Source organism: Equus przewalskii, chromosome 25 (assembly GCF_037783145.1).
Source record: "Equus przewalskii isolate Varuska chromosome 25, EquPr2, whole genome shotgun sequence".
NCBI classification, from domain to species: Eukaryota; Metazoa; Chordata; class Mammalia; order Perissodactyla; family Equidae; genus Equus; species Equus przewalskii.
This window is the reverse complement of record NC_091855.1, coordinates 7714223-7739179: the sequence shown is the minus strand read 5'-3', so window position 1 is coordinate 7739179 and position 24957 is coordinate 7714223. Positions and strand designations below refer to the sequence as shown.

Sequence of the window (24957 nt, the reverse complement as noted above, 5' to 3'; positions counted from 1 at the left end):
TGGATAAATGCCCAGTAGTGGGATAGCTAGGTCATATGGTATTTCTATTTTTAATTTCTTGAGAAATCTCCATACTGTTTTCCATGGTGGCTGCACAACTTTGCATTCCCACCAGTAATGTATGAGGCTTCCCTTTTCTCCACATCCTCTCCAACATTTGCTATTTTTTGTCTTGATAATTACACTCATTCTAACAGGTGTAAGGTGATATCTCACTGTAGTTTTGATTTGCATTTCCCTAATGATTACTGATGCTGAACATCTTTTGAAGTGTCTGTTGGGATCTGTATATCTTCTTTGGAAGAATGTCTGTTCCAAATGTCTCTGCCCATTTTTTGATGGAGTCATTTGTTATTTGAGGTAGAACTGTATGAGTTCTTTATATATTTTGGAGATTAATCCCTTGTTGGATTTATGATTTGCAAATATTTTCTACAAGTTGGCGGGTTGTCTTTTCATTTTGTTCTTGGTTTCCTTTGCCTTGCAGAAGCTCTTCAGTCTGATGAAGTTCCACTTGCTTACTTTTTCTTTTGTTTCCCTTGCACGAGTAGACATGGTATTCAAAAATATGCTTGTAAGACCGATGTGAAAAGATGTACAGCCTATATTTTCTTCTAGGAGTTTTATGATTTCACATCTTACCTTCCTTAATCCATTTTCAGTTAATTTTTCTGTATGGTAGAAGATAACAGTCTACTTTCATTCTTTTGCATGTGGCTGTCCAGTTTTCCCAACACCATTTATTGAAGAGACTTTCCTTTCTTCATTGTATGTTCTTGGATCCTTTGTCAAAGATTAGCTGTCCATACCTGTGTGATTTTATTTCTGGGCTTTCAATTCTGTTCCATTGATCTATGTGTGTGTTTTTGCACCAATACCACAGAATTTTGATTACTATACCCTTGTAGTATATTTTGAAGTCAGGGATTATGATGCCTCCAGCTTTGTTCTTTTTTCTCAGGATTGCTTTAGCTATTCGGGGTCTTTTATTGCCACATATGAATTTTAGGATTCTTTGTTCTATTCCTGTGAAGAATGTTTTTTTTTTTTTTTAAGGAAGATTAGCCCTGAGCTAACATCTGCTGTCAATCCTCCTCTTTTTGCTGGGGAAGACTGGCCCTGAGCTAACATCCATGCCCATCTTCCTCTATTTTATATGTGGGACACCTGCCACAGGACAGCTAGACAAGCGGTGCACAGGTCCGCACATGGGATCCAAACCAGTGAACACCGAGCCGCCAAAATGGAACATGTGAACTTAACCACTGTGCCACCGGGGTGGCACCTTACTATGTTTATTCTTGCAATTCACCTGCATGGACTGTCTTTCCAATTATTTACATCATCATCAATTTCTTTCAATAATGTCTTACAGTTTTCAGTGTATAGGTCTTTTACATCCTTGGTTAAATTTATTTCTAGATATTTTATTCTTTTGTTGTGATCGTAAATGGTATTGTATTCTTGAGTTCTCTTTCTGTTAGTTCATAGGGTACAGAAATGCAACTGATGTTTTAAGTTTGATTTTCTACCCTGCAACTCTGCTGTGGTTATTGTTTACTTCTAATAGTTTTCTGATAGATTCTTTAGGATTTTCTATAATGATGTCATCTGCAAACAGTGAGAGTTTCACTTCTTCCTTGCCAATTTGGATACCTTTTGTTTCTTTTTCTTGCCTAATCGCTCTGGCCTAAACCTCCAGTACTACGTTGAATAGGAGTGGAAAGAATGAGCACCCTTGTCTTGTTCCTGTTCTCAGAGGGATGGCTTTCAGTCTTTCACCACTGAGTATGATGTTGGCTGTGGGTTTGTCATATATAGCCTTTATTATGTTGAGGTACTTTCCTTCTATACCCATTTCATTGAGAGATTTTAACATAAATGGATGTTGGATCCTGTCAAATGCTTTCTCTACATCTACATTTTTATTCCTCATTCTGTTAAGGTGGTGTATCACATTTATTGATTTGCAGATGTTGAACCATCATGCATCTCTGGCATAAATCCCACTTGACCCTGGTGTATGAGCCTTTTAATGTATTGCTGTATTCAATTTGCCAACATTTTGTTGAGGATTTCCACATCTGTGTTCATCAACAATACCGGCCTATAATTTTTCTTCTTTGTGTTGTCCATGTCTGGCTTTTGGATCAGGGTGATGTTGCCCTCACAGAATGAGTTAGGAAGTGTTCTGTCATCTTCAACTTTTTCGAATACTCTGAAAATCACAGGTATTAAATCTTCTTTAAATGTTTGATAGAATTCTCCAGAGAAGCCATCTGCTTCTGGACTTTCATTTTTGGGGAGGTTTTCAATTACCTTTTCAATCTTTTTACTTGTGATTGGTCTATTCAGATTCTCCATTTCTTCTTGACTCAGTTTTGGGAGGTTGTATGAGTCTAAGAATTTATCCATTTCTTCTAGATTGTCCAGTTTGTTGGCATATAGGTTTTTCATAGCACTATAGCACTCTCATATAGTCATTTGTATTTCTGTGGTATCTGTTGTAAACTTCTCCTCTTTCATTTCTAATTTTATTTATTTGAGCCTTCTCTCTTTTTGTTCTTAGTGAGTCTGACTATGGGTTTGTCAATTTTATTTCTCTTCTCCAAGAACCAGATCCTAGTTTTGCTGACACTTTCTACCGTTTTTTGGGTTTCTATTTCATTGATTTCTGCTCTAATTTTTATTACTTCCCTCCTGCTGACTTTGGGCTTTTTTTGTTCTTCTTTTTCTAGTTCTGTTAGTTGTAGTTTAAGATTCCTTATTTGAGAATTTTCTTGTTAGTTAAGGTGGGCCTGTATTGCTACGAAATTCCCTCTTAGGACTGCTTTTGCTGCAACCCATATGAGTTGGTATGGTGAATTTTCATTGGTCTCCAGATATTTTTTGGTTTATCCTTTAATTTCTTCAATAATTCATTGCTTGTTCAGTATCCTGCTCTTTAGTCTCCACGTGTCTGTGACTTTCCCAGCATTTTACTTGTAATTGATTTCTAGTTTCATAGGATGATGGTTGGAAAAATGGTTGATATGATTTCTATCTTCTTAAATTTGTTGAGGCTTGCCTTGTTTCCCAACATATGGTCTATGTGCACTTGAGAAGAATGTATATTCTGCTGAGTTTGGACGGAGTGTTCTACATATATCTGTTAAGTCCAACTGGTTTACTGTTTCATTTAATTCCAATATTTCTATGCTGACTTTCTATCTGGATGATTTATCCATTGATGTAAGTGGGGCGCTGAGGTCCCCTACTATAATTGTGTTGCTGTTAATTTCTCCTTTTACGCCTGTTAATAGTTGCTTTATGTACTTTGGTGCTATGTTAGGTGCATATATATTTATAAGTGTTATGTCCTCTTGGTGGAGTGTCTTTTATTAGTAATATGCTGCCCCTCTTTGTCTCTCGAAAGACAGACTTTTTTATCTTGAAGTCTACTTTGTCTGATATAAGCATGGCAATACCTGCTTTTTTTGTTTGCCATTAGCTTGAAGTATTGTATTCCATCCCTTTACTCTGAACCTGTGTTTCTCTTTAGCTGTGTTTCCTGGAGGCAGCATATTGTTGAGACTTGTTTTTTAAACCATAAAGCCACTCTATGTCTTTTGATTGGAGAATTCAATCCATTTACATTTAGAGTGATTATTGATATATGAGGGTTTAATACTGCCATTTTATCACTTGTTTTCCAGTTGTTATGTATTTCCCATGTTTCTCATCCTGTGTATTTCCAACTGCCAATTCAGTTTGGTGATTCTCTATGATGGTTTTCTCACTTTTCTCTTTATTTATTATTTGTGTCTCTGTTCTGATTTTTTGTTTAGTGGTTACCACAAGGTTTGTATAAAAGATCTCACAGATGAGATACTCCACATTTTGATAGCCTCTTATCTTCTTAATCTAAGCAAGTTCCACCCCTTTCTTCTTCCCTGTCTAGGTTATTGTTGTCACAACTCATCCTGTTTTGTGTTGTGAGTTTGTGATTAAAATGTAGTGAATACAGTTATTTTTGATGCTTTCCTTCCCTTTATCTCTAATGCTATAATTGAGTGTTTGCTCACTGTTCTGATAGAGAGATGCAACGTTCTGATTTTGCCTATTTATTTCCCTGCTCAAGGCTTTGTAAAACCTTTTGTTTTTTTTATTTTCATGTATGATGACCGTCTTGATCATTTCTTGTGGAGGGGGGGGTAGTAAGGAGGGGGCAGGGGTCTTGTGGCGATTAACTCCCTCAGCTTTTGTTTATCTGGGAAAGTTTTTATAGCTTCATTGTACCTGAAGGATAGTTTCAGTGGATAGAGTATTCCTGGTTGAAAGTTTTTGTCTTTCAGTATTTTGAATATATCATTCCATTCTCTCCTATCCTGTAAGGTTTCTGTTGAGAAATGTGCTGAAAGCCTGATAGGGGTTCCATTGTAGGTTATTTTCCTCGGCCTTGCTGCCCTTAATATGTTTTCTCGTCACTTTTCTGGTTTTACTAATATATGCCTCAGAGAAGATCTTTTTACATTAGAGTAATTAGGAGTTCTATTAGCTTCATTTACAAGTAATTTCAGTTTCTTCTCCATGTTTGGGAAGTTCTCAGTTATTATTTCTTTGAACAAGCTCTCTGCTCCTTTTTCCCCCTGGAATACCTATAATCCTTACGTTGCATTTGATAATTAAGATATTTCTCAGAGAATCTCTTCATTTCTTTTTAGTCTTAGTTCTCTCTCCTCCTCCACCTGAAGCATTGCTATATTTCAGTCCCCTAAATTATTAATTCTGTCCTCTATAAGATCAGCTCTGTTTTTTAAGGATTCCAGATTTTGAAAAAATTTCATTCAGTGTGTTCTTCATCTCTAACATTTCTGATTAGGTTTTTTAAATAGTTTCAATCTCTTTTGTGAAGAATTTCCTCTCCTCACTAATTTTATTCCTGAGTTCACTGACTGTCTTTCTGAGTTTTCTTGTAACTCATTGAGTTTCTTTTGTTTTTAAAGATTGGCACCTGAGCTTACAACTGATGCCAATCTTCTTTTTTTTTTTTTCTTTTTCTCCCCAAATCCCCCCAGTACATAGTTGTATATTTTAGTTGTGGGTCCTTCTAGTTGTGGCATGTGGGATGCTACCTCAACATGGCCTGATGAGCGGTGCCATGTCCATGCCCAGGATCCAAACTGGCAAAACCCTGGGCCACCGAAGCGGAGCATGTGAACCTAACCACTCAGTCATGGGCAGGCCCCTCATTGAGTTTCTTTATGATAACTATTTTGAATACCCGGTCATTTAGATTGTAAACTTCTGTGACTTCAGGATTCATTCTTGGGTACTTGTCATTTTCCTTCTCGTCTGTAGTGTTAATATATTTCTTCATGCTATTTGATGGGGAGGACTTTTGCTGTCACATAGTGGCGGTATCTGGTCACAGATTCCACCTGCCACCACTGGGTGGGGCACAGTCTGTGTTTTCTGAGCCCATCATGACCTCTGGCAGTTGTTCCTGTCCGTTGGAAGCTCTGCCAAAAGGGCTCTCTGCATGTGGCCACTCCTGCTTTACACACATAGGCACAGGTGCTTTGGTGAGGATCCCCTGCCCTGGCTGATGGCAGAGATGATGCACCAGGTGGAATGAGGGGGAGGGGGCACATTCTTTCCTGCCCACATTCCTGCTCTGCACTACTGCTCCACACTCACTGGCTGCACACTTGGGTCTGCTCAACTTTTTGGGACACCCTCTCAGTTGCTTAGCTGCCTTGGAGTGGAGCATTCCCAGGGACTGGGAGGCAACTCTGAGAGTGAAAGTGTTCCCACAGAAGGCTGTCTTTTCCTCTTTCTTCTCTCAGTCATGCGTCAGCCACCACCCAAGGTCCCACGCCCTAGATTGCTGCCAATGGTGGAGGTAGAAGAGATCTACTTACCTCCTTCTATTGCCTTCCAGGGGGTCCAGCACTCCCACCTTCAGACATATATCTGTGTGGATCTCTCAGACATCTGTTGTGTTGTGTGGGTGGGTGTCGTCTGTTGCTTTATGGATGTCACTTTCGTTGTATATTAGGGCGGAGAGACTAAGGGAAGAGCTCACTCCACAACGATGCTGACATCACTCTCCTCTTTTTCTCTTCCTTTCAAACTTTTTTTTACCTTGAAAACCTGCAGTGCAGAGGCTGGGCACACCTCTGAAGTGACAGCAACTTCTTTTCCAAAGAGGAACTGGGACTAACTAGCTATCAGGATCCTTTCCAATTCACAGGCTCTTCACTCAGTAGGAAGGTTCCCTCATAGATCAGCTTCCCCAGAGGAGTGGAGCTTCAAGAACTCTGCTCTTAGCATCTCCTCCTCTCTACTTCCACCCACTTCTAGAACACATAGCCCATTCTCAACAAGTTTTTAAAAAAACAAAGGCACAGAAGTTGAATACATCAGCACAAACTATAGAAATGCCATTTAAATATCATTATCCAGCATAATAAATAGGAAAGCTAAACCCTGAAAACTACTGATTTTTTAATCACAATTAGCATTAATACGTACCAGTTCATCTAAAAAAGCCTGCTTATTCTTCCTTTTTAGAATCTGCTGCAGTTGTTCTTCCTTTTGTATAAATAGTCTTCTTTGTTCATTTTCCTGTCGTTCTACCTCTAAAGCTTCTTCCAATTCCTCCTGTTCCCGAGTCTAAAACAGAAACATTTATATATAGCACAGTATAAATTCAATAACCAAAATCAACCCTCACTCTCTGATACTTTCTTTCTTGGAAGCATAAAACACACATCACTTATTGTTTAATAGTGCAGCAATTTCACTTTGAAGGAACCAGAATCCATTTTATACCATGTGGATATGTTACTATTGGAGAATGTCATCTAGGACTAAACACCTAAACAAAGAATGCTGAGCCCAGCTGTGGACCTATAGGAACTGTGCTCAGTAATGGGTTTATTTATTTATAATTATTACAGACAGTTTCAAGCCATTCATTTTAGGAGATTTAATAAGGAAAACAAAACAAAAAACCCAACAACAATAACAGACAGACAATCTCCACACAGAACTATTGATTGAAATACTCCATTTAAAAGTCTGGCTTATTTAATAGAAAAAACTTCCAGAACATATAAGATAATGAAAATTTATCACAGTACTTAGTTATTTTTCCCAAGCTAAAATAAATCTTCATGATGCTAGAGTTCCAAATAGCATTCACTCAGGGTAAATTTTGAAAAATTGAAGTTATTTTCTAACACAAGCATTTAAATTTCAAGAGTCCTCTTTGTGGACTGAAAAATTCAAAGTTCAAAGCTACACGCAGACAGAATGAACTAGAGATCTACTCATTCCCCTTTTATGAAGTTCCTCAGAAATATTAAATGCTTTCAGGCTTTGAAATTTATTCCAACTCTAATTCATACTTAAAATAAATAGTCTGTGCTCTCTAAGTCTTATTAATGAGAAATACAGTAAAATCTGAATGGTTTTATTTTAAAATCTTGACTGTTGCTCTTGAAAACGTTGTAGTATTTTTTTTTTAATTCAACAGAACATTGAGAATTTATGGCACTTCAATGTGAATATAGAATGGGGAAGAGAGCATAACAGGTTTGAGGATCACTAGCATAACGTATGAATTAACAGAGACCTGGGAGAAAAGTATATTTTTTATGTAAAATAATATTTTAAAACCTATTTGATTTTTTCAACTCAGACCTTAGATAAACCCCTCAAAAAACAAGGTTCTCAGACAAAAATGTCTCACTTAGAATTTAAACTCAGTATATATAAAATTAAGCTTAGCATCTGTTCTTGTAAAGCTGATTATGCTTCTATATTCCTTATTTCTGCTAACCTATACTACGTCTCAGTCAACTTAAGCTGAAACCTCAAAGTTATCTTTGTTTACTCCCTCTTCCCTCCCCAAGCCCCTTAAACTAGTTGCTAAGTCCTATTAAAATCTCTATCTATTATTTTACAAATTTTTCCTCCTCTGTTACTTAGTGAGGTTGCTACTCTGACTCAGGCCTCCAGTGGAGAAGCGAATTCAAACTTGATCCAAAATGATTAGTAAGAATAAATATAAAAACTGAGGGGCTGTGATACGAGGGTGGAAAAGTGAACTACTTGATAGGAGGCCCATAAGCAGAAAAGGATGAGCCTAAAACAGTGACATATAAGCAATATGTAAATCCTCCTGGCAATGATAAAGGACAGCCAGAGTCAGAAAAGACTTCATATAGAGTGTCATGGGGTTGAATGTGTACCCAAAAATATATGTTGAAATCTTAACCCCTGGTACCTGTAAATGTAACCTTATTTGGAAATTGGGTCTTTGCAGATGTACTCAAATTAAGATGATGTCATACTGGAAATTCAGATACAGACAGACATGGGAGAAGGCCATGTGAAGACAGAGGCAAAGATTGGAGTGGTGCCAAAGGTTGCTGGCAAACATCAGAAACCAGAAGCAGCAAGGAAAGATTCTTCCCTAGAGCTTTCAGAGAGAACATGGCCTTGATGACACCTTGACTTCAGATTTCAGACTTCTAGCCTCTAGAATTATGAGAGAATAAATTTCTGTTATTATAAGCCAGCCCTAGGAAACTAAAACATGGAGGTTGAGCTAAGATTTCAAACAGTAGGTATTTCTCCCCTTTGGAGAGTGTAACAGTCATTTAGGCAGACTAAACCGAGGTACAAAGACATGAATCAAGCAGGAATGCTTGGTATGACCAAGTCATGAAGTATTGGGGTATGAAGTCATGAAGTACAGAAGAAGGCTCTAGACAAAGCTGAACAGGCAAGCAAAGGGCAGATCATGAGGGTCTATCCTACCATACTAAGAGAATCTGTGCCACACTAAGGCAATCAGGAAGACATTTGAAGACATTCAGGAAATGCATTTAGAAAGATGACTAGAAACAGTAAAGTATACAGATCAATGGGATTCAAGACTGAAGACAAGAAGACTAGTTAGAAGAATATTTCAACAATCCAGGTAAGAAGTGATGAGAGCTCTAAATAAGGCAAAAATAATAAAACTTAGAGGAGGAACCAGGTTTGAAAAATGATAAGGAAAGATTATCAACAGTACGTGAAGACTGTCCAGATAAGAGTTGAACATTTGGAGAAAGAACATATGAGAAATAGGTGTGAGAGAGAAGATTAAAAAAGGTTCAGCTGTCAAATGCTGAATTACAAGTGCCTATAATACATCCAGAAAGAACATATTATAGATAAATAATATGTATCTACCATATAGATATAGTGATATAGTATATAATGTAATTCTAGGAGCTCAGGAGAAACACAATGGGCTGCAGAAACATTTCAGAGCAATCAGCATAAAGGGGTAGCTCATAAAGAGAAGCACTGAGAGGAACCTGTGCTTACGAGACAGGAAAGAGGGGGCCAGCCCAGTGGCATAGTGGTTAAGTTCACACACCCTGCCTCGAAGGCCTGGAGGTCACAGGTTTTATTCCTGGGTGCGGACCTACACAGTGCTCATCAAGCCATGCTGTGGCAGCATCCCACATATAAAACAGAGCAAGACTGGCACAGATGTTAGCTCAGCAACAATCTTCCTCAAGCAAAAAGAGGAAGATTGGCAACACACGTTAGCTCAGGGCCAATCTTACTCACAAAAAAAAAGAGAGAGAGAGACAGGAAAGAAAGATATGCCTCCTAAGAGGATGAAAGAGGAAGGAGAGAGCAGCAGCATGAGGAGGAGAATGGAGTAGCCCCACAAAAGTTAAGGAAGTTTCAACACCAAGAGAGAAGCCTGCACTAAGCACTGCCTACAGGCCAAATGAGATTCAGACTAATAAAGAGTTTATTGGCTTTGGCAATGAAGAACCGGGAGCCTCAATTTTCTCACTGAAATAGAACATATGAGTATTTTGTACAAAGCAGGCCTCAGTAAATATTGGTTTCCTAGTTATTTGACTGAATAAGTGGGAAAATAACCATCATTAAAAATCAAACATTGACGGAACAATGAAGAAGGTTTTGGACTGAGAGAAAGAAAGCTGGTTAAAAGATTAAACATCTCTGTGTTCTTCCTAACAGCACTGCCTTACCCAATCAACTCCCTTTGCCTTCAATTGCCACTTCTAATCCATCCCCAAGACTTGCTATTTTAAACTCAAAATATTTCCCTAATTCATCCATAGTGCTCCATTCCTTGTTTAAGGCACCTCTTAACTCACCTACATGACTGCAATAACCTCCCACTAGTCTCCTGAACTCCAAGCTTGATGCTCTCAAATTCAACCTCCATAAAACCACTAAATCTATTCTAATAAGGGCAATACCTTCTTATTTCCTTGCTTAAAACCCTTCAATGATAATCATCAACAGCAAGGTTTTTATAACATTACTCTAAGGAATCCTGAGAATTCCCTAATAAGATGCCTTAAGGTACACTGAGCAGATGAGAATCCAGCCTATCCTCCCATTATCACTTCAACCAAAGTATTCTGAGCAAGCTTTCATTTGAAGATAAGATTCACCTGCTAAAATATAAAAGTAACCGGTCTAAAATATCACATGATTTCACTCATATGTGGAAGATAAACAAACACATTCATATAGAGAATAGACTGGTAGTTACCAGAGGGGAAGGGAGGTGGGGGGAGGGTAAGAGGGATAAAAGGGCACATGTGGCTGGTGATGGATGGCAACTAGACTGTTGGAGGTGAACACAATGTAGTCTACACGGAGGTCAAAATATAATGATGCACACCTGAAATTTATGTAATGTTTTAAACCAATATTACCTCAATTAAAAAAAAGAAAAAAACTGTTCTACAGAAGTCCAAAATACTTTTTACAATACATAAGGTCACCCTGGGCCTTTTCTACTTCTCCAACTTCAACTCTCTCTATTGAACTTTGGCAATATAGAATTACTTACAATTCTCACAACTCTACATGAGTATCCATGCCTTCTTGCCTTTGCTCATGATTTTTTTCTGCCTGGAATGTTCTTTTGCAGCCCTCCAACCCCCACCTATGCCCAATCTTCTTCACCTTGGTAACTTCTACTTGTCCTTCAAGGCTCACCTGGAATGCCTTTCCCAACCTTCCCAGGATGGATTAGCTATCCCTCCTCTGTACCCCCATAGTAATAAGCACATAGCACTTTCCATGTGCTTATGACTGTATTGAAATTACCTGGTCCCTAGAAACCAGGGTTCTTATTCATCTTTCTATACTATATGCTTATTTAGCAGATGTTCAACAAATGTTTACTGAACTGAATTATTTTTTTCTAAATTGATAGACATTCTACACAGCAATCTGCTGCTCATGAGAATCCAGAAAAATAAACATTAAAATTAAGCTATTCTTCACTGAGACTCTATTTCAAGATTAGATCACCTTTATTCGGTTTCCCCATGACACACTGATAGATGTTAGGTGCCAGCTCCATGAAATAAATAAGATCTCCTTAGCAAACACCTTAGTAATAGTTTCTCTATGTCAGAAATGGGTCATGTGACATGCGATAATCATCCAACAGACTGCTTTTTCCTCTTTTTCTTCCATACAACTCTGATTTTTTTGGAACAATATGACTTCAACATTCACAGAGACACTAAAGGCAAGTTGCTACCTCAGGTTAGTAAAAAGACATCAGTCATGTAAGCTAGTCCATGCTCCATGGACCACTTGAGGGCTGTACCCAATACCTCATACTGATATATGTTAACTAGCACTATCTTAAAAATGTGTCCTATGTCTGTATGCTTATGTCAATACCAAATACCCAGGTAAAAATCACTAATAGGTATAATGCTCTGCACAAAATGGTCAATTAATAAATGATAATGAATTATTGACCAAAATACTTAGCTATAACATATACAGGTGCTGAACATTAATCTGAAGAATAAAAGCAGTCCAAATAATCTCACTGTAACATGAATGAAATAAAGTATTTGTTTTATTCAGTAACCTATCATTATAAAGTTTTCAGATAATTAGAAATTCCTACTTTAAAATAATATAACCAGCCTAAAATTAGATTATTCTTTCATTGCAACTCTATTTACTTCCTAGCTTAAAACTATGAATGAAAAACACACTCATTTGCAAGGAACAACCTTCCATTATTAAGTTAAATAGGGCTAATGCAACAAGTTACCTAGGCATACCTATTTTGCATGTATTTTCTGATGTACCCAAGGAAGGCTACTGGGCAAAGAGAGTAATTTATGGCACAACAACGCTCTCAGAAATGAGACAGCTTTCCAAGGAGGCCAGTTTGAGTATGAATGGAATAAGAATGTAGTGTCAATTCCTTGAGAGCTTTATGGCAGGAAAGAGGTGCCTAAAGGAAACACTCTAAGACCATAAGGAAGAAGTCCTTCTAAACACAAGATGAAAATACAAGCTATGTAATCCAAATATACTTGTATCATTTTTACCAACAATTACAAATTCCTGGTAAAATACCTCAAAAATAATTATCTCTGCTTTCCCCCAAAACTAGAAAGCCACGTTGTACTAAAGAAACAACAGCTAGGAGGGAATTCCAAGATGGCGCCGTGAGTAGTCCTCTTTGTCTCTCGCCCTTCGAGTCTACAATTATTTGGACACTTATCGCTTGACAAAGGATATCCAGACAGCATCTCAGGACGTCTGAGACACCCACGCGACTATACATCGGAAGGCGGACGGACTTTCCTCCGGGAGGATGTGGAAATAGGTGAAAACTCTCCGACCCCGACGGGCAGCCTAGTACCCGCAAGCGGCTTTCTTCCAACGGACGCCCCCAGAGGATCCACACACATCTAGGGCAGGAGCGAGAACACAACAGAGGAGCGACGGTGGAAACAGGTGACCAGAACCCTACCTAAACCCCCCGCAATTACTCCTAAACGCAGAGGGAAACTTTGGAGTTACACACCTGAGCCCGCGGGGAGAGTCTCTCCCCGCCATTGGCGGGGAGACCCAGCCTGGTGCTCGGGGCGCCCGGAGGGTCCCAGAGAGACGCCCGCCCCGGGGGACTAGGGATTGCCAGAGATCTCGGAGAGGACCGGGGCGGGGGAACTTTCAAAGGCGGGTCCGGCGACCCGGTGGGGAAGCGCCGGAGCTCCGCCAGGCAGCAGACAAAACTTTCTGTCTGCCGGTAGCAGAGGGGCCACGCTGAGCACTCAGGGCTCCCGGCAGAGGCCCGGAGAGAAGCCCAGAGGGCAGGGCGCCCCCCAGCTGCCGTTGCCCGCCCCGGGGGAATAGGGATTGCCGGAGATCTCGGAGAGGACCGGGGCGGGGGAACTTTCAAAGGCGGGTCCGGCGACCCGGAGGGGAAGCGCCGGAGCTCCGCCAGGCAGCAGACAAAACTCTCTGTCTGCCATTAGCAGAGGGGCCACGCCCAGCATTCAGGGCTCCCGGCAGAGGCTCGGACAGAAGCCCAGAGGGCGGGGCGTCCCCCAGCTGCCGTTGCCCGCCCCGTGGGACTAGGGATTGCCGGAGATCTCGGAGAGGACCGGGGCGGGGGAACTTTCAAAGGCGGGTCCGGCGACCCGGAGGGGAAGCGCCGGAGCTCCGCCAGGCAGCAGACAAAACTCTCTGTCTGCCGGTAGCAGAGGGGCCACGCTGAGCATTCAGAGCTCCCGGCAGAGGCCCGGAGAGAAGCCCAGAGGACGGGGCGACCCCCAGCTGCCGTTGCCCACCCGGTGAGGCTAGGGATTGCCGGAGATCTCGGAGAGGACTGGGGCTGGAGAGAGTTCCAGAGACCCAGCTTAGTAGCCTAGGGGGAAACCCTACAGGCTCACAGAAGCCTTAGGGAAAGCCTCTGCACAGCACCAGTAGAAGGCACCCAGCCGCCAGCCACAAGGCTGGAAGACCCCAGGGCAAAAGCAGCATAGCTAGGTGTACTAACCACAGACTGTAGAAGATGCCAATAGCTCTCCTGCGACCCATAGAGGACAAGTGAGATTTGGTGGGTGCCGACAGCAACGGAGCGACAAATATAAGTGATCCCACCCCTGGCCGCTGGAAAAGCCCATAACACCGTTGCAGACCCCAAGGAGAGAGCGCATCTAGGTGGGCAACAACAGTAGGCACGTGCAGCCTGAAGCCCCCCGTGACGGCCCCCACGGCAGAGGAGGGAATCCAAAGGGCCACTGTGGCTACGAAGAGGGGCCCAGGCCCAGTTAGCAACTACGGACAGGGTTCCTGGTTGGTGAAGTATAAACAGCTGCTCCCCCCACCGCAGCAGCTGAAACAAGTGAAAGGAGCAACTAAACTCTATCTCCATGCGGAGGCACAAATCAACATCATCAAGCAATATGAAAAAATACATTAAATCTCCAGAACAGAAAGAAAGTAACAAATACACAGAAAACAATCCCAAAGAAAATGAGATATATAACCTAAATGATGATGACTTCAAAACAGCCATCATTAAAATACTCACTGAGTTAAGAGAGAATTCTGACCGACAACTCAACGAGTTCAGGAGCTATGTCACAAAAGAGTTTGATACGATAAAGAAGAACCAAACAGAAATATTGGAAATGAAGAACACAATAGAGGAGATTAAGAAAAATCTAGATGCTCTGAACAGTAGGGCCGATAATATGGAGGAAAGAATTAGCAATTTGGAAGATGGCAATATAGAATTGTTGCAGGCAGAGGAGGAGAGAGAAGCAAGACTTAAAAGAAATGAAGAAACGCTCCGAGAATTATCAGACACAATTAGGAGATGCAACGTAAGGATTATAGGTATACCAGAGGGAGAAGAGAAGGAGAAAGGGGCAGAAAACCTATTCAAAGAAATAATGGCTGAGAACTTCCCAAATCTGGTGAGGGAGATGGATCTTCAGGTGACAGAAGCCAATAGATCTCCAAACTTTATCAATGCAAGAAGACCAACTCCACGGCATATAGTAGTGAAGCTAGCAAAAGTCAACGACAAGGAGAAAATATTAAGGACAGCCAGGCAAAAGAAACTAACCTACAAAGGAACCCCCATCAGGCTATCAGCAGATTTCTCAGCAGAAACTTTACAGGCTAGAAGAGAGTGGAATGATATATTCAAAAATCTGAAGGACAAAAACCTACAGCCGAGAATTCTCTACCCAGCGAAAATATCCTTCAAATACGATGGAGAAATAAAAACTTTCCCAGATAAACAAAAATTAAGGGAGTTCATTGCCACAAAACCTCCTCTTCAGGAAATCCTCAGGAAAACCCTCATTCCTGAAAAATCCAAAAAAGGAAAGGGGCTACAAAACCAAGAGCAGAGGAGATAAGTAGAAGGACAACAACAGAGAGTAGCAGCTCTACATCAGAACAGATTAAACCATGGGACGAGAAACAAAGGAAACTGAAGAAAACCGGAAAACAAGACACAAAATGGTAGTGGTAGGCCCCCACGTCTCAATAATCACTCTAAATGTAAACGGATTGAACTCCCCAATCAAAAGACACAGAGTGGCAGGATGGATCAAAGAACAAGATCCAACAATATGCTGCCTCCAGGAAACACACCTCAGCCCCAAAGACAAACACAGACTCAGAGTGAAGGGATGGAGAACAATACTCCAAGCTAATAATGAACAAAAGAAAGCAGGTGTCGCTATACTAATATCAGACAAGGTAGATTTCAAAGCAAAACAGATAAAGAAAGACAAAGAGGGACAGTATATAATGATAAAAGGGACTCTCCACCAAGAAGACATAACACTTATAAATATATACGCACCCAACACAGGAGCACCAAAATTTGTAAAGCAACTCTTAATAGAACTAAAAGAAGACATCAACAACAATACAATAATAGTAGGGGACCTCAACACACCATTAACACCAATGGACAGAACATCCAGACAGAAAATCAACAAGGAAATAATAGAATTAAATGAAAAATTAGACCAGATGGACTTAATAGATATATATAGAACACTTCATCCAAAAACAGCAGGTTACACATTCTTCTCAAGTGCACATGGAACATTCTCAAGGATTGACCATATTTTGGGAACCAAAGCAAACATCAATAAATACAAGAGAGTTGAAATAATATCAAGCATCTTTTCTGATCATAACGCTATTAAACTAGAAATCAACTACAAGAAATAAGCAGAGAAAGGTGCAAAAATGTGGAGACTAAACAACACGCTTCTCAACAAACAATGGATCATTGAAGAAATTAAAGAAGAAATCAAATATTATCTGGAGACAAATGAAAATGAGAACACGACATACCAAATCATTTGGGATGCAGCAAAAGCAGTCCTAAGAGGGAAATTCATCGCAATACAGGCTCACCTCACTAAACAAGAAAAAGCTCACGTAAGCAACCTCAAACGACACCTAACAGAACTAGAAAAAGAAGAACAAACAAGGCCCAGAGTCAGTAGAAGGAGGGAAATAATAAAAATAAGAGCAGAAATAAACGATATTGAAACAAAAAAGACAATAGAAAGGATCAATGAAACAAAGAGTTGGTTCTTCGAAAGAATTAACAAAATTGACAAACCCCTAGCCAGACTCACCAAGAAAAGAAGAGAGAAATCGCAAATTAATAAAATCAGGAATGACAGAGGAGAAATCACAACAGATACCAATGAAATACAAGAGATCATAAGAGAATACTATGAAAAACTATATGCCAACAAATTGAACAACCTGGAAGAAATGGACAAATTCCTAGACTCCTACAATCTCCCCAAACTGAATCAGGAAGAAATGGAGAATCTGAATAGACCAATCACAAGTAAGGAAATAGAAACGGTAATCAAAAACCTCCCCAAAAACAAGAGTCCAGGACCAGACGGCTTCTCTGGAGAATTCTACCAAACATTCAAAGAAGACTTAATACCTATTCTCCTCAAACTGTTCCAGAAAATTGAGAAAGATGGAGAACTCCCTAACACATTCTATGAAGCCAACATCACTCTGATCCCCAAACCTGACAAGGACAACACAAAGAAGGAGAACTACAGGCCGATATCACTGATGAACATAGATGCAAAAATCCTCAACAAAATTTTGGCAAACCGATTACAGCAATACATCAAAAAGATTATACACCATGATCAAGTGGGATTTATACCAGGGACACAGGGATGGTTCAACATCCGCAAGTCAATCAACGTGATACACTACATCAACAAAATGAAAACCAAAAACCACATGATCATCTCAATAGATGCAGAGAAAGCATTCGACAAGATCCAACACCCATTTATGATAAAAACCCTCAGTAAAATGGGTATAGAAGGAAAGTACCTCAACATAATAAAGGCCATATATGATAGACCCACAGCCAACATCATACTCAATGGACAAAAGCTGAAAGCCATCCCTCTGAGGACAGGAACAAGACAAGGGTGCCCACTTTCACCACTCCTATTCAACATAGTTCTGGAGGTGCTGGCCAGAGCAATTCGGCAGGAAAAAGAAATAAAAGGAATCCAAATAGGTAACGAAGAAGTAAAACTCTCGTTGTTTGCAGATGACATGATCTTATACATAGAAAACCCCAAAGAATCCACAGAAAAACTATTAGAAATAATCAACAACTACAGCAAAGTAGCAGGGTATAAAATTAACGTGCATAAATCAGTAGCATTTCTATACACTAACAGAAAAAGAACTCAAGAACTCTATCCCATTCACAATCGCAACGAAAAGAATAAAATACCTTGGGATAAACTTAACCAAGGAAGTGAAGGATCTATACAATGAAAACTACAAGACTTTCTTGAAAGAAATAGGCGATGACATAAAGAGATGGAAAAACATTCCTTGCACATGGATTGGAAGAATAAACATAGTTAAAATGTCCATACTACCTAAAGCAATATACAGATTCAATGCTATCCCAATCAGAATCCCAAGAACATTCTTCACAGAAATTGAACAAACAATCCTAAAATTCATATGGGGCAACAAAAGACCGCGAATTGCTAAAGCAATCCTGAGCAAGAAAAACAAAGCCGGCGGAATCACAATCCCCGATTTCAAAACATACTACAAAGCTACAGTGATCAAAACAGCATGGTACTGGTACAAAAACAGGTCCACAGATCAATGGAACAGAATTGAAAGCCCAGAGATAAAACCACACATCTATGGACAGCTAATCTTCGACAAAGGAGCAGAGGGCCTACAATGGAGAAAAGAAAGTCTCTTCAACAAATGGTGCTGGGAAAACTGGACAGCCACATGCAAAAGATTGAAAATTGACCATTCTTTTTCACCACACACCAAAATAAACTCAAAATGGATCAAAGACCTAAAGATTAGGCCTGAGACAATAAGTCTTTTGGAAGAGAATATAGGCAGTACACTCTTTGACATCAGTTTCAAAAGAATCTTTTCGGACACTGTAACTCCTCAGTTGAGGGAAACAATAGAAAGAATAAACAAATGGGACTTCATCAGACTAAAGAGCTTCTTCAAGGCAAGGGAAAACAGGATTGAAACAAAAAAACAGCTCACTAATTGGGAAAAAATATTTACAAGCCACTTATCCGACAAAGGGTTAATCTCCATAATATACAAAGAACTCACACTGCTTAACAACAAAAAAACAAACAACCCGATCAAAAAATGGGCAGAGGACATGAACAGACATTTCTCAAAAGAAGATATGAATATGGCCAATAGACACATGAAAAGATGTTCATCATCGCTAATCATCAGGGAAATGCAAATCAAAACTACACTAAGATATCACCTTACCCCCGTTAGATTGGCAAAAACATCCAAAACCAAGAACGACAAATGTTGGAGAGGTTGTGGAGAAAGAGGAACCCTCATACACTGTTGGTGGGAATGCAAACTGGTACAGCCACTATGGAAAACAGTATGGAGATTTCTCAAAAAGTTAAAAATAGAAATACCCTATGACCCAGCCATCCCATTACTGGGTATCTATCCTAAGAACCTGATATCAGATATCTCAAGAGTCCATTGCACCCCTATGTTCATCGCAGCATTATTTACAATAGCCAAGACGTGGAACCAGCCTACATGCCCAGAAACTGATGATTGGATAAAGAAGATGTGGTATATATACACAATGGAATACTACTCAGCCATAAAAAAAGACGAAATTGGCCCATTCACAACAATGTGGATGGACCTCGAGGGCATTATGTTAAGCGAAATAAGTCAGTCAGAGAAAGACGAACTCTATATGACTCCACTCATAGGTGGAAATTAGCATATTGATAAGGAGATCTGATCGGTGGTTACCAGGGAAAAGGGGGGGTGGGGGGAGGGTAAGGAGGGGGAAGTGGTGTACCCACAACATGACTAACAAAAATGTACAACTGAAATCTCACAAGGTTGTAATCTATCATAACATTAATAAAAAAAAAAAAAAAAGAAACAACAGCTAAATTAAGGTAGACAATTAAATTTCTGCATGTATACAATTTTTTTTCTTCTATAGAACACATTTTAATAATGTTGTCAAAGTTGATTTTGCTACAGTAACGTGTGCCTCCTACCTACATCTGGCCTAAATTTCAATTAAATTCTTTGCACTAGTTTTAGAAGAAGATAGCTTTTTAAAGGATCGTGTGGAAGCAGTCGTTTCTAATACAAAAGAAGAAGAAGACAATACTTAGCAACCAACCAGCTTCAACTTATTTTTCTGAATAACATCTTTGTTTTCCTTTTGGTATATCTCCATTTTCTTTTTGGTGTTGTCCAAATCCACATTGTTGGTCAAGTTGAAAACTGTGTTGGAAAGGAAACAATGACATGAAATAGTTTTAACATAAACCTTACATAAATAATAAAAACAAAATATTCATCACAGTGACTTCTTAATTCATCAGGTTGTCATTCCTTACAGCTCTATTTGTGTCCTTTAACCTACCACTATTTTAGAGACTAGGTCTAGTTCAGCAACTATGTTTTCTGAGACAAATATAAGGAAAGACTCTCAGACTATCACACAGAATATCTAAATATCTCAATCACCCCAGAAAACCTAGGAAATGTGCTTGCTATAATCACATTAGATTTTATTTTTATAGTCCTCACTCTAACTTTAAAAGCATATAAAATATTGCTTAAATTTTTTAAAGAAAAAGAGTCAGTCTGGGATCTACTACACTGGTCAGAATCAATACTGAAAAGAATCTGTGCTCCAGAAACATTAGAACTATCCAAAACGAAAAATATCATATACTTGTATAAATTTATATCAAACAAAAACAGGTTTTATTCACATTCCAATGGTCTCCAACATGGCTAGATATAAGCTTGAATTATTTCCCACACAGTCTAGATATGGAAAAGGATGAAATAGATAAGAGTCGAAACTCAAGAGAGAAAATAAAGGATAAAACGGCACCTAAACTTAAAACCGAAATAATTTCACAAGAGAAGCCACAGAGACGTGGTCAGATAGGTGATGAATTTTCAGTGAGTTACAGCTGCAAAACAGAACAAAATCATTCCATTTGCAATAACATGGATGGACCTTGAGAGAATTATGTTAAGTGAAATAAGCCAGTGAGAGAAGGATAATCTGTGTATGACTCCACTCATATGAGGAATTTAAAACTATGGACTAAGAACAGTTTAGTGGATACCAGGGGAAAGGTGGGGTGGGGGGTGGGCACAAAGGATGAAGTGGTGCACCTACAACATGACTGACAAACATTAATGTACAACTGAAATTTCACAAGATTGTAACCTATCAATAACTCAATAAAAAATAAACAAATTTTCAGTGAGTTAGAACTGTGTTTTTATTATTCCAACTCAAAATAATTTGAATTATAGCTGCCATACTCCCTTCTAAGTTTACATTTACAAATCGAAAAGTTGCTATAACACTCTGGGGGAAAAACCAACACTTTGGGTATATATAAGTTCTTATTATCAAGTACCACCCCACTACCCCACCCCTTACAGTGTTTGCATCAACCTGTCTAAAGAAGGATCCGTATCATTAAGACTCTCCCGTTACATAATTCGATTCAGACCCCCTTTGGCTTCCCATGTAATCTTTCTCCATCCATCATTAGCCCTTCTACCCCTTCTCCAATTACTTACCACTGCTTCCTGCTGCTTGTCCTGTAAACAAGTTTGATCTACCCTAAATAACTCTGCTCTACTCCGTGTTTTGACAGATTCCTTCTCCATTTCACTCCTTCCTTTAACTAACAACCATCACAAATAGTTCCTGGACTTCTAGATTATGGAGGCCCATAACAGTTGAAAAGTAATACTGGAGGCCCAACACAGGCTTACCTGTTTTGTTGGCTAAGGCCATCAAACATACTCAAAAGACCAATCTGATTCATAATTTCATTTTTATCTCCTCAAAAGGCTAACTTATTTCAGAACATCAACTTACCATAATCATTACTGAAAATCCAGACTCATTAAGGTACTCAGAAAAAATGGAAGTAATCCTCAATTCCATTACATGCAATTTTAAAACTCTGGGAGAAATGAGAAAGAATGAGAAACAAACACCCTCTAGCTATTTCTCCAGATTTTTTACCACAAAGTAGAAAAGAAAACAGTTGTGCTCAAAAATCAGGGAATCTGGCTAGGATGCAATGTAGGGCATTCTCCATAAGTCACACTATGGCCCAGACACAAAACAGTCAGAGAAGGAGGCTCCAAACTAGCAATGGCCCACAGAAAAGCAACTGTGATCCATTAGTTAATATGGTCTGATTCCACTATTTTTGCCAACCACTCACAGCCCAGTCCTTGTACTTAACAGGCCGTTGGCTGAGCCACCGAATCCAATAATCTTTCACAACCTCCACCATCCTCAACATCTATGCCCACTTAACAATGTAGGTCACTTTTTTTCCTCAGGCAGTTCCTTCTCTTGACTAATTTGTTAATATATTCTCCTACTACTCCAACAATTCATTCTTGTTTCTATCTCTGACTGTTCTTGGTCTCTAAGTAATCTGTATGATTCTGTCTTTGCCCTCTTTCCTCCCTCTATGTTCCTTGATCAATCTCATCAGTTCCCATACTTTCAACCAAACAAATGCCAGGAAAAGCTGAAGCTATCTCATATGCATTTTAGAAACCATCTCCGTATTTGGCACATATGAATATGTACCACATAATCATACAACTATCATGCTAAGACATCAAGATTTAACACCTCATTTCATCTGACCCACTCTCCTTTGCATTCCATAAGCACCAGCTGCCAAATCCTACAGATCCTAGCACCAAAACTGCCTTAAAAACTGCCCTTATTTTATACCACGAAAAAAGAGAACTACAGGCCAATATCACTGATGAACATCGACGCAAAAATTCTAATCAAAATTCTGGCCACCAGAATTCAGCAATTCATCAAAAGGATCATACATCATGATCAAGTGGGATTCATACCAGGGACACAGGGATGGTTCAACATCTGCAAATCAATCAACGTGATACACCACATCAACAAACTGAGGAATAAAAACCACATGATCATCTCAACAGATGCAGAGAAAGCATTTGACAAGATCCAACAGTCACTTATGATAAAAACTCTGAACAAATTGGGCATAGAAGGAAAGTACCTCAACATAATAAAGGCCATATATGACAAACCCACAGCCAACATCATACTCAATGGGCAAAAACTGAGCGCCATCCCCCTGAAAACAGGAACGAGACAAGGATGCCCTCTATCACCACTCTTATTTAACATAGTACTGGAGGTCCTGGCCAGAGCAATCAGGCAAGAAAAAGGAATAAGAGGAATCCAAATAGGGAGGGAAGAAGTGAAACTCTTGCTGTTTGCAGACAACATGATCTTATATATAGAAAACCCCAAAGAATCCATTGGAAAACTCTTAGAAGTAATCAATAACTACAGCAACGTTGCAGGGTATAAGATTAATTTACATAAATCAGTAGCACTTCTATACTCTAATAACGAACTAACAGAAAAAGAACTCAAGAACACAATACCTTTCACAATCGCTACAAAAAGAATAAAATACCTTGGGGTGAATTTAAGGAAGTGAAAGACCTATACAACGAAAATTACAAGGCCTTTCTGAGAGAATTGGATGATGACATAAGGAGATGGAAAAAGATTCCATGTACATGGATTGGAAGAATAAACATAGTTAAAATGTCCATTCTACCTAAAGCAATTTACAGATTCAGTGCTATCCCAATCAGAATCCCAATGACATTCTTTACAGAATTAGAACAAAGAATCCTAAAATTCATATGGGGCAGCAAAAGACCCCGAATTGCTAAAGCAATCCTGAGAAAAAAGAACAAAACGGGAGGCATCACAATTCCTGACTTCAAAACATACTACAAAGCTACAGTAATCAAAACAGCATGGTACTGGTACAAAAACAGGTCCACAGATCAATGGAACAGAACTGGAAGCCCAGAAATAAAACCACACATCTATGGACAGCTTATCTTCAACAAAGGAGCTGAGGGCATACTATGGAGAAAAGAAAGTCTTTTCAACAAATGGTGCTGGGAAAACTGGAAAGCCATATGTAAAACAATGAAAATTAACCATTCTTTCTCACCATTCACCAAAAGAAACTCAAAATGGATCAAAGACCTAAAGGTGAGACCTGAAACCATAAGGCTTCAAGAAGAAAACGTAGGCAGTACACTCTTTGACATCAGTATTACAAGGATCTTTTCGGACACCATGTCTTCTCAGAGAAGGGAAACAATAGAAAGAATAAACAAATGGGACTGACAAACAATAATGTACTACTGAAATTTCACAAGATTGTAACCTATCATTAAGTCAATAAAAAAAAAAAACTGCCCTTATTTTCAACGTACCCTGCCAACACACCAAGTCGAGATTTTATTTCTCTCTGGATAATTTATAATAATCTCTGACTAAACTTTCTATCTCCAGCATTTTTGCATCGTATCCTACACACTAACCCTATCCATAATATACAGTGCTGCCAGACTAATATTTCTGAAGCATACCTCAAATCACCTTCCACCTCCACCATCCTATAGTTCTGTTTCACCCCCTCTGCCTTCCTCCCTTTTAATACAGAAAAATCAAACACTTTTAGAATTCAGAACCCTTCGTAATCTGGCTATAACTACTTTTATGTCCCCTTAATAAAGACCTCTCTTGAAACTAGACAGCTCTGCATTTTCCAAATGTCCCCCACACTTCCTGCTCCAGTTCCTTTGATCATACCATTCTGCCTAGAATGCCTGATCCCCCTTTCTTACTATTGAAAATATACCCAATCTTTGTCTAGTACAATACTACCTTTTCCATGAAGTTCTCTGTGATTCCCCTAATTAGAAATAACCTCCTTCTCTTACAAATGTTGAAAAGACTATTTACAGCTCATATAAAAATCCCTTTCTAGAGGCCGGCCCCATGGTCAAGTTGTTCAGTGGCCCAGGGTTTCGCCGGTTCGGATCCTGGGTGCAAATATTGTACCACTCATCAGGCCATGCTAAGGTGGCATCCCACATAGCACAACCAGAGGCACTCACAACTAGAATATACAATTGTGTACTTGGTAGGCAGGAAAAAGAAGGGAAAAAAAGAAAAAGAAAAAAGAAGATTGGCAACAGATGTTAGCTCAGATGCCAATCTTTAAAAAATCACTTTCTACTTTACATGATATGTATGCACATACACAGCATACTTTACTTTGCACTCCATTTTGCACTCAAAGATCATATTTTATATGATCTCTATATCATTCAGACATAAGGGAAAGACAGAAGAAAAGGAGAAAGGAATTTAATGGCTATCCATCAGGTTCCCAACACCATGGTGTTGTGGGCATACAAAAGAACTTCCTGTTTCCAAAGACTAACACTTTCATTAGGGAGATCATCCTTACACACATACAATTGAAGTAATAAGACAAGAAACTATATGCTAAGTGACAACAGGGAAAAACTAAAAGTATCCTTGCTTCATTAAATATTATTTACCACTGTACTAGTTGTTGAATAAACGTTTACTAAAGGAATAAACTATCCTTCCTTGTAATGGAATCG

General features: G+C 39.3%; 1 protein-coding gene across 1 annotated transcript in view; it reads right to left on the bottom strand.

Moving 5' to 3' along the window:
- MNAT1 (MNAT1 component of CDK activating kinase) overlaps nucleotides 1-24957 on the bottom strand; it is a 218372-nt gene that overhangs the window by 134445 nt on the left and 58970 nt on the right. The window contains exons 4-5 of the mRNA XM_070593141.1: nucleotides 19580-19683; nucleotides 6517-6657 (exon numbers count right to left, since the gene is read on the bottom strand). Coding sequence (XP_070449242.1) covers nucleotides 6517-6657; nucleotides 19580-19683 — 245 coding nt within the window. The remainder of the gene's footprint in view (nucleotides 1-6516; nucleotides 6658-19579; nucleotides 19684-24957) is intronic.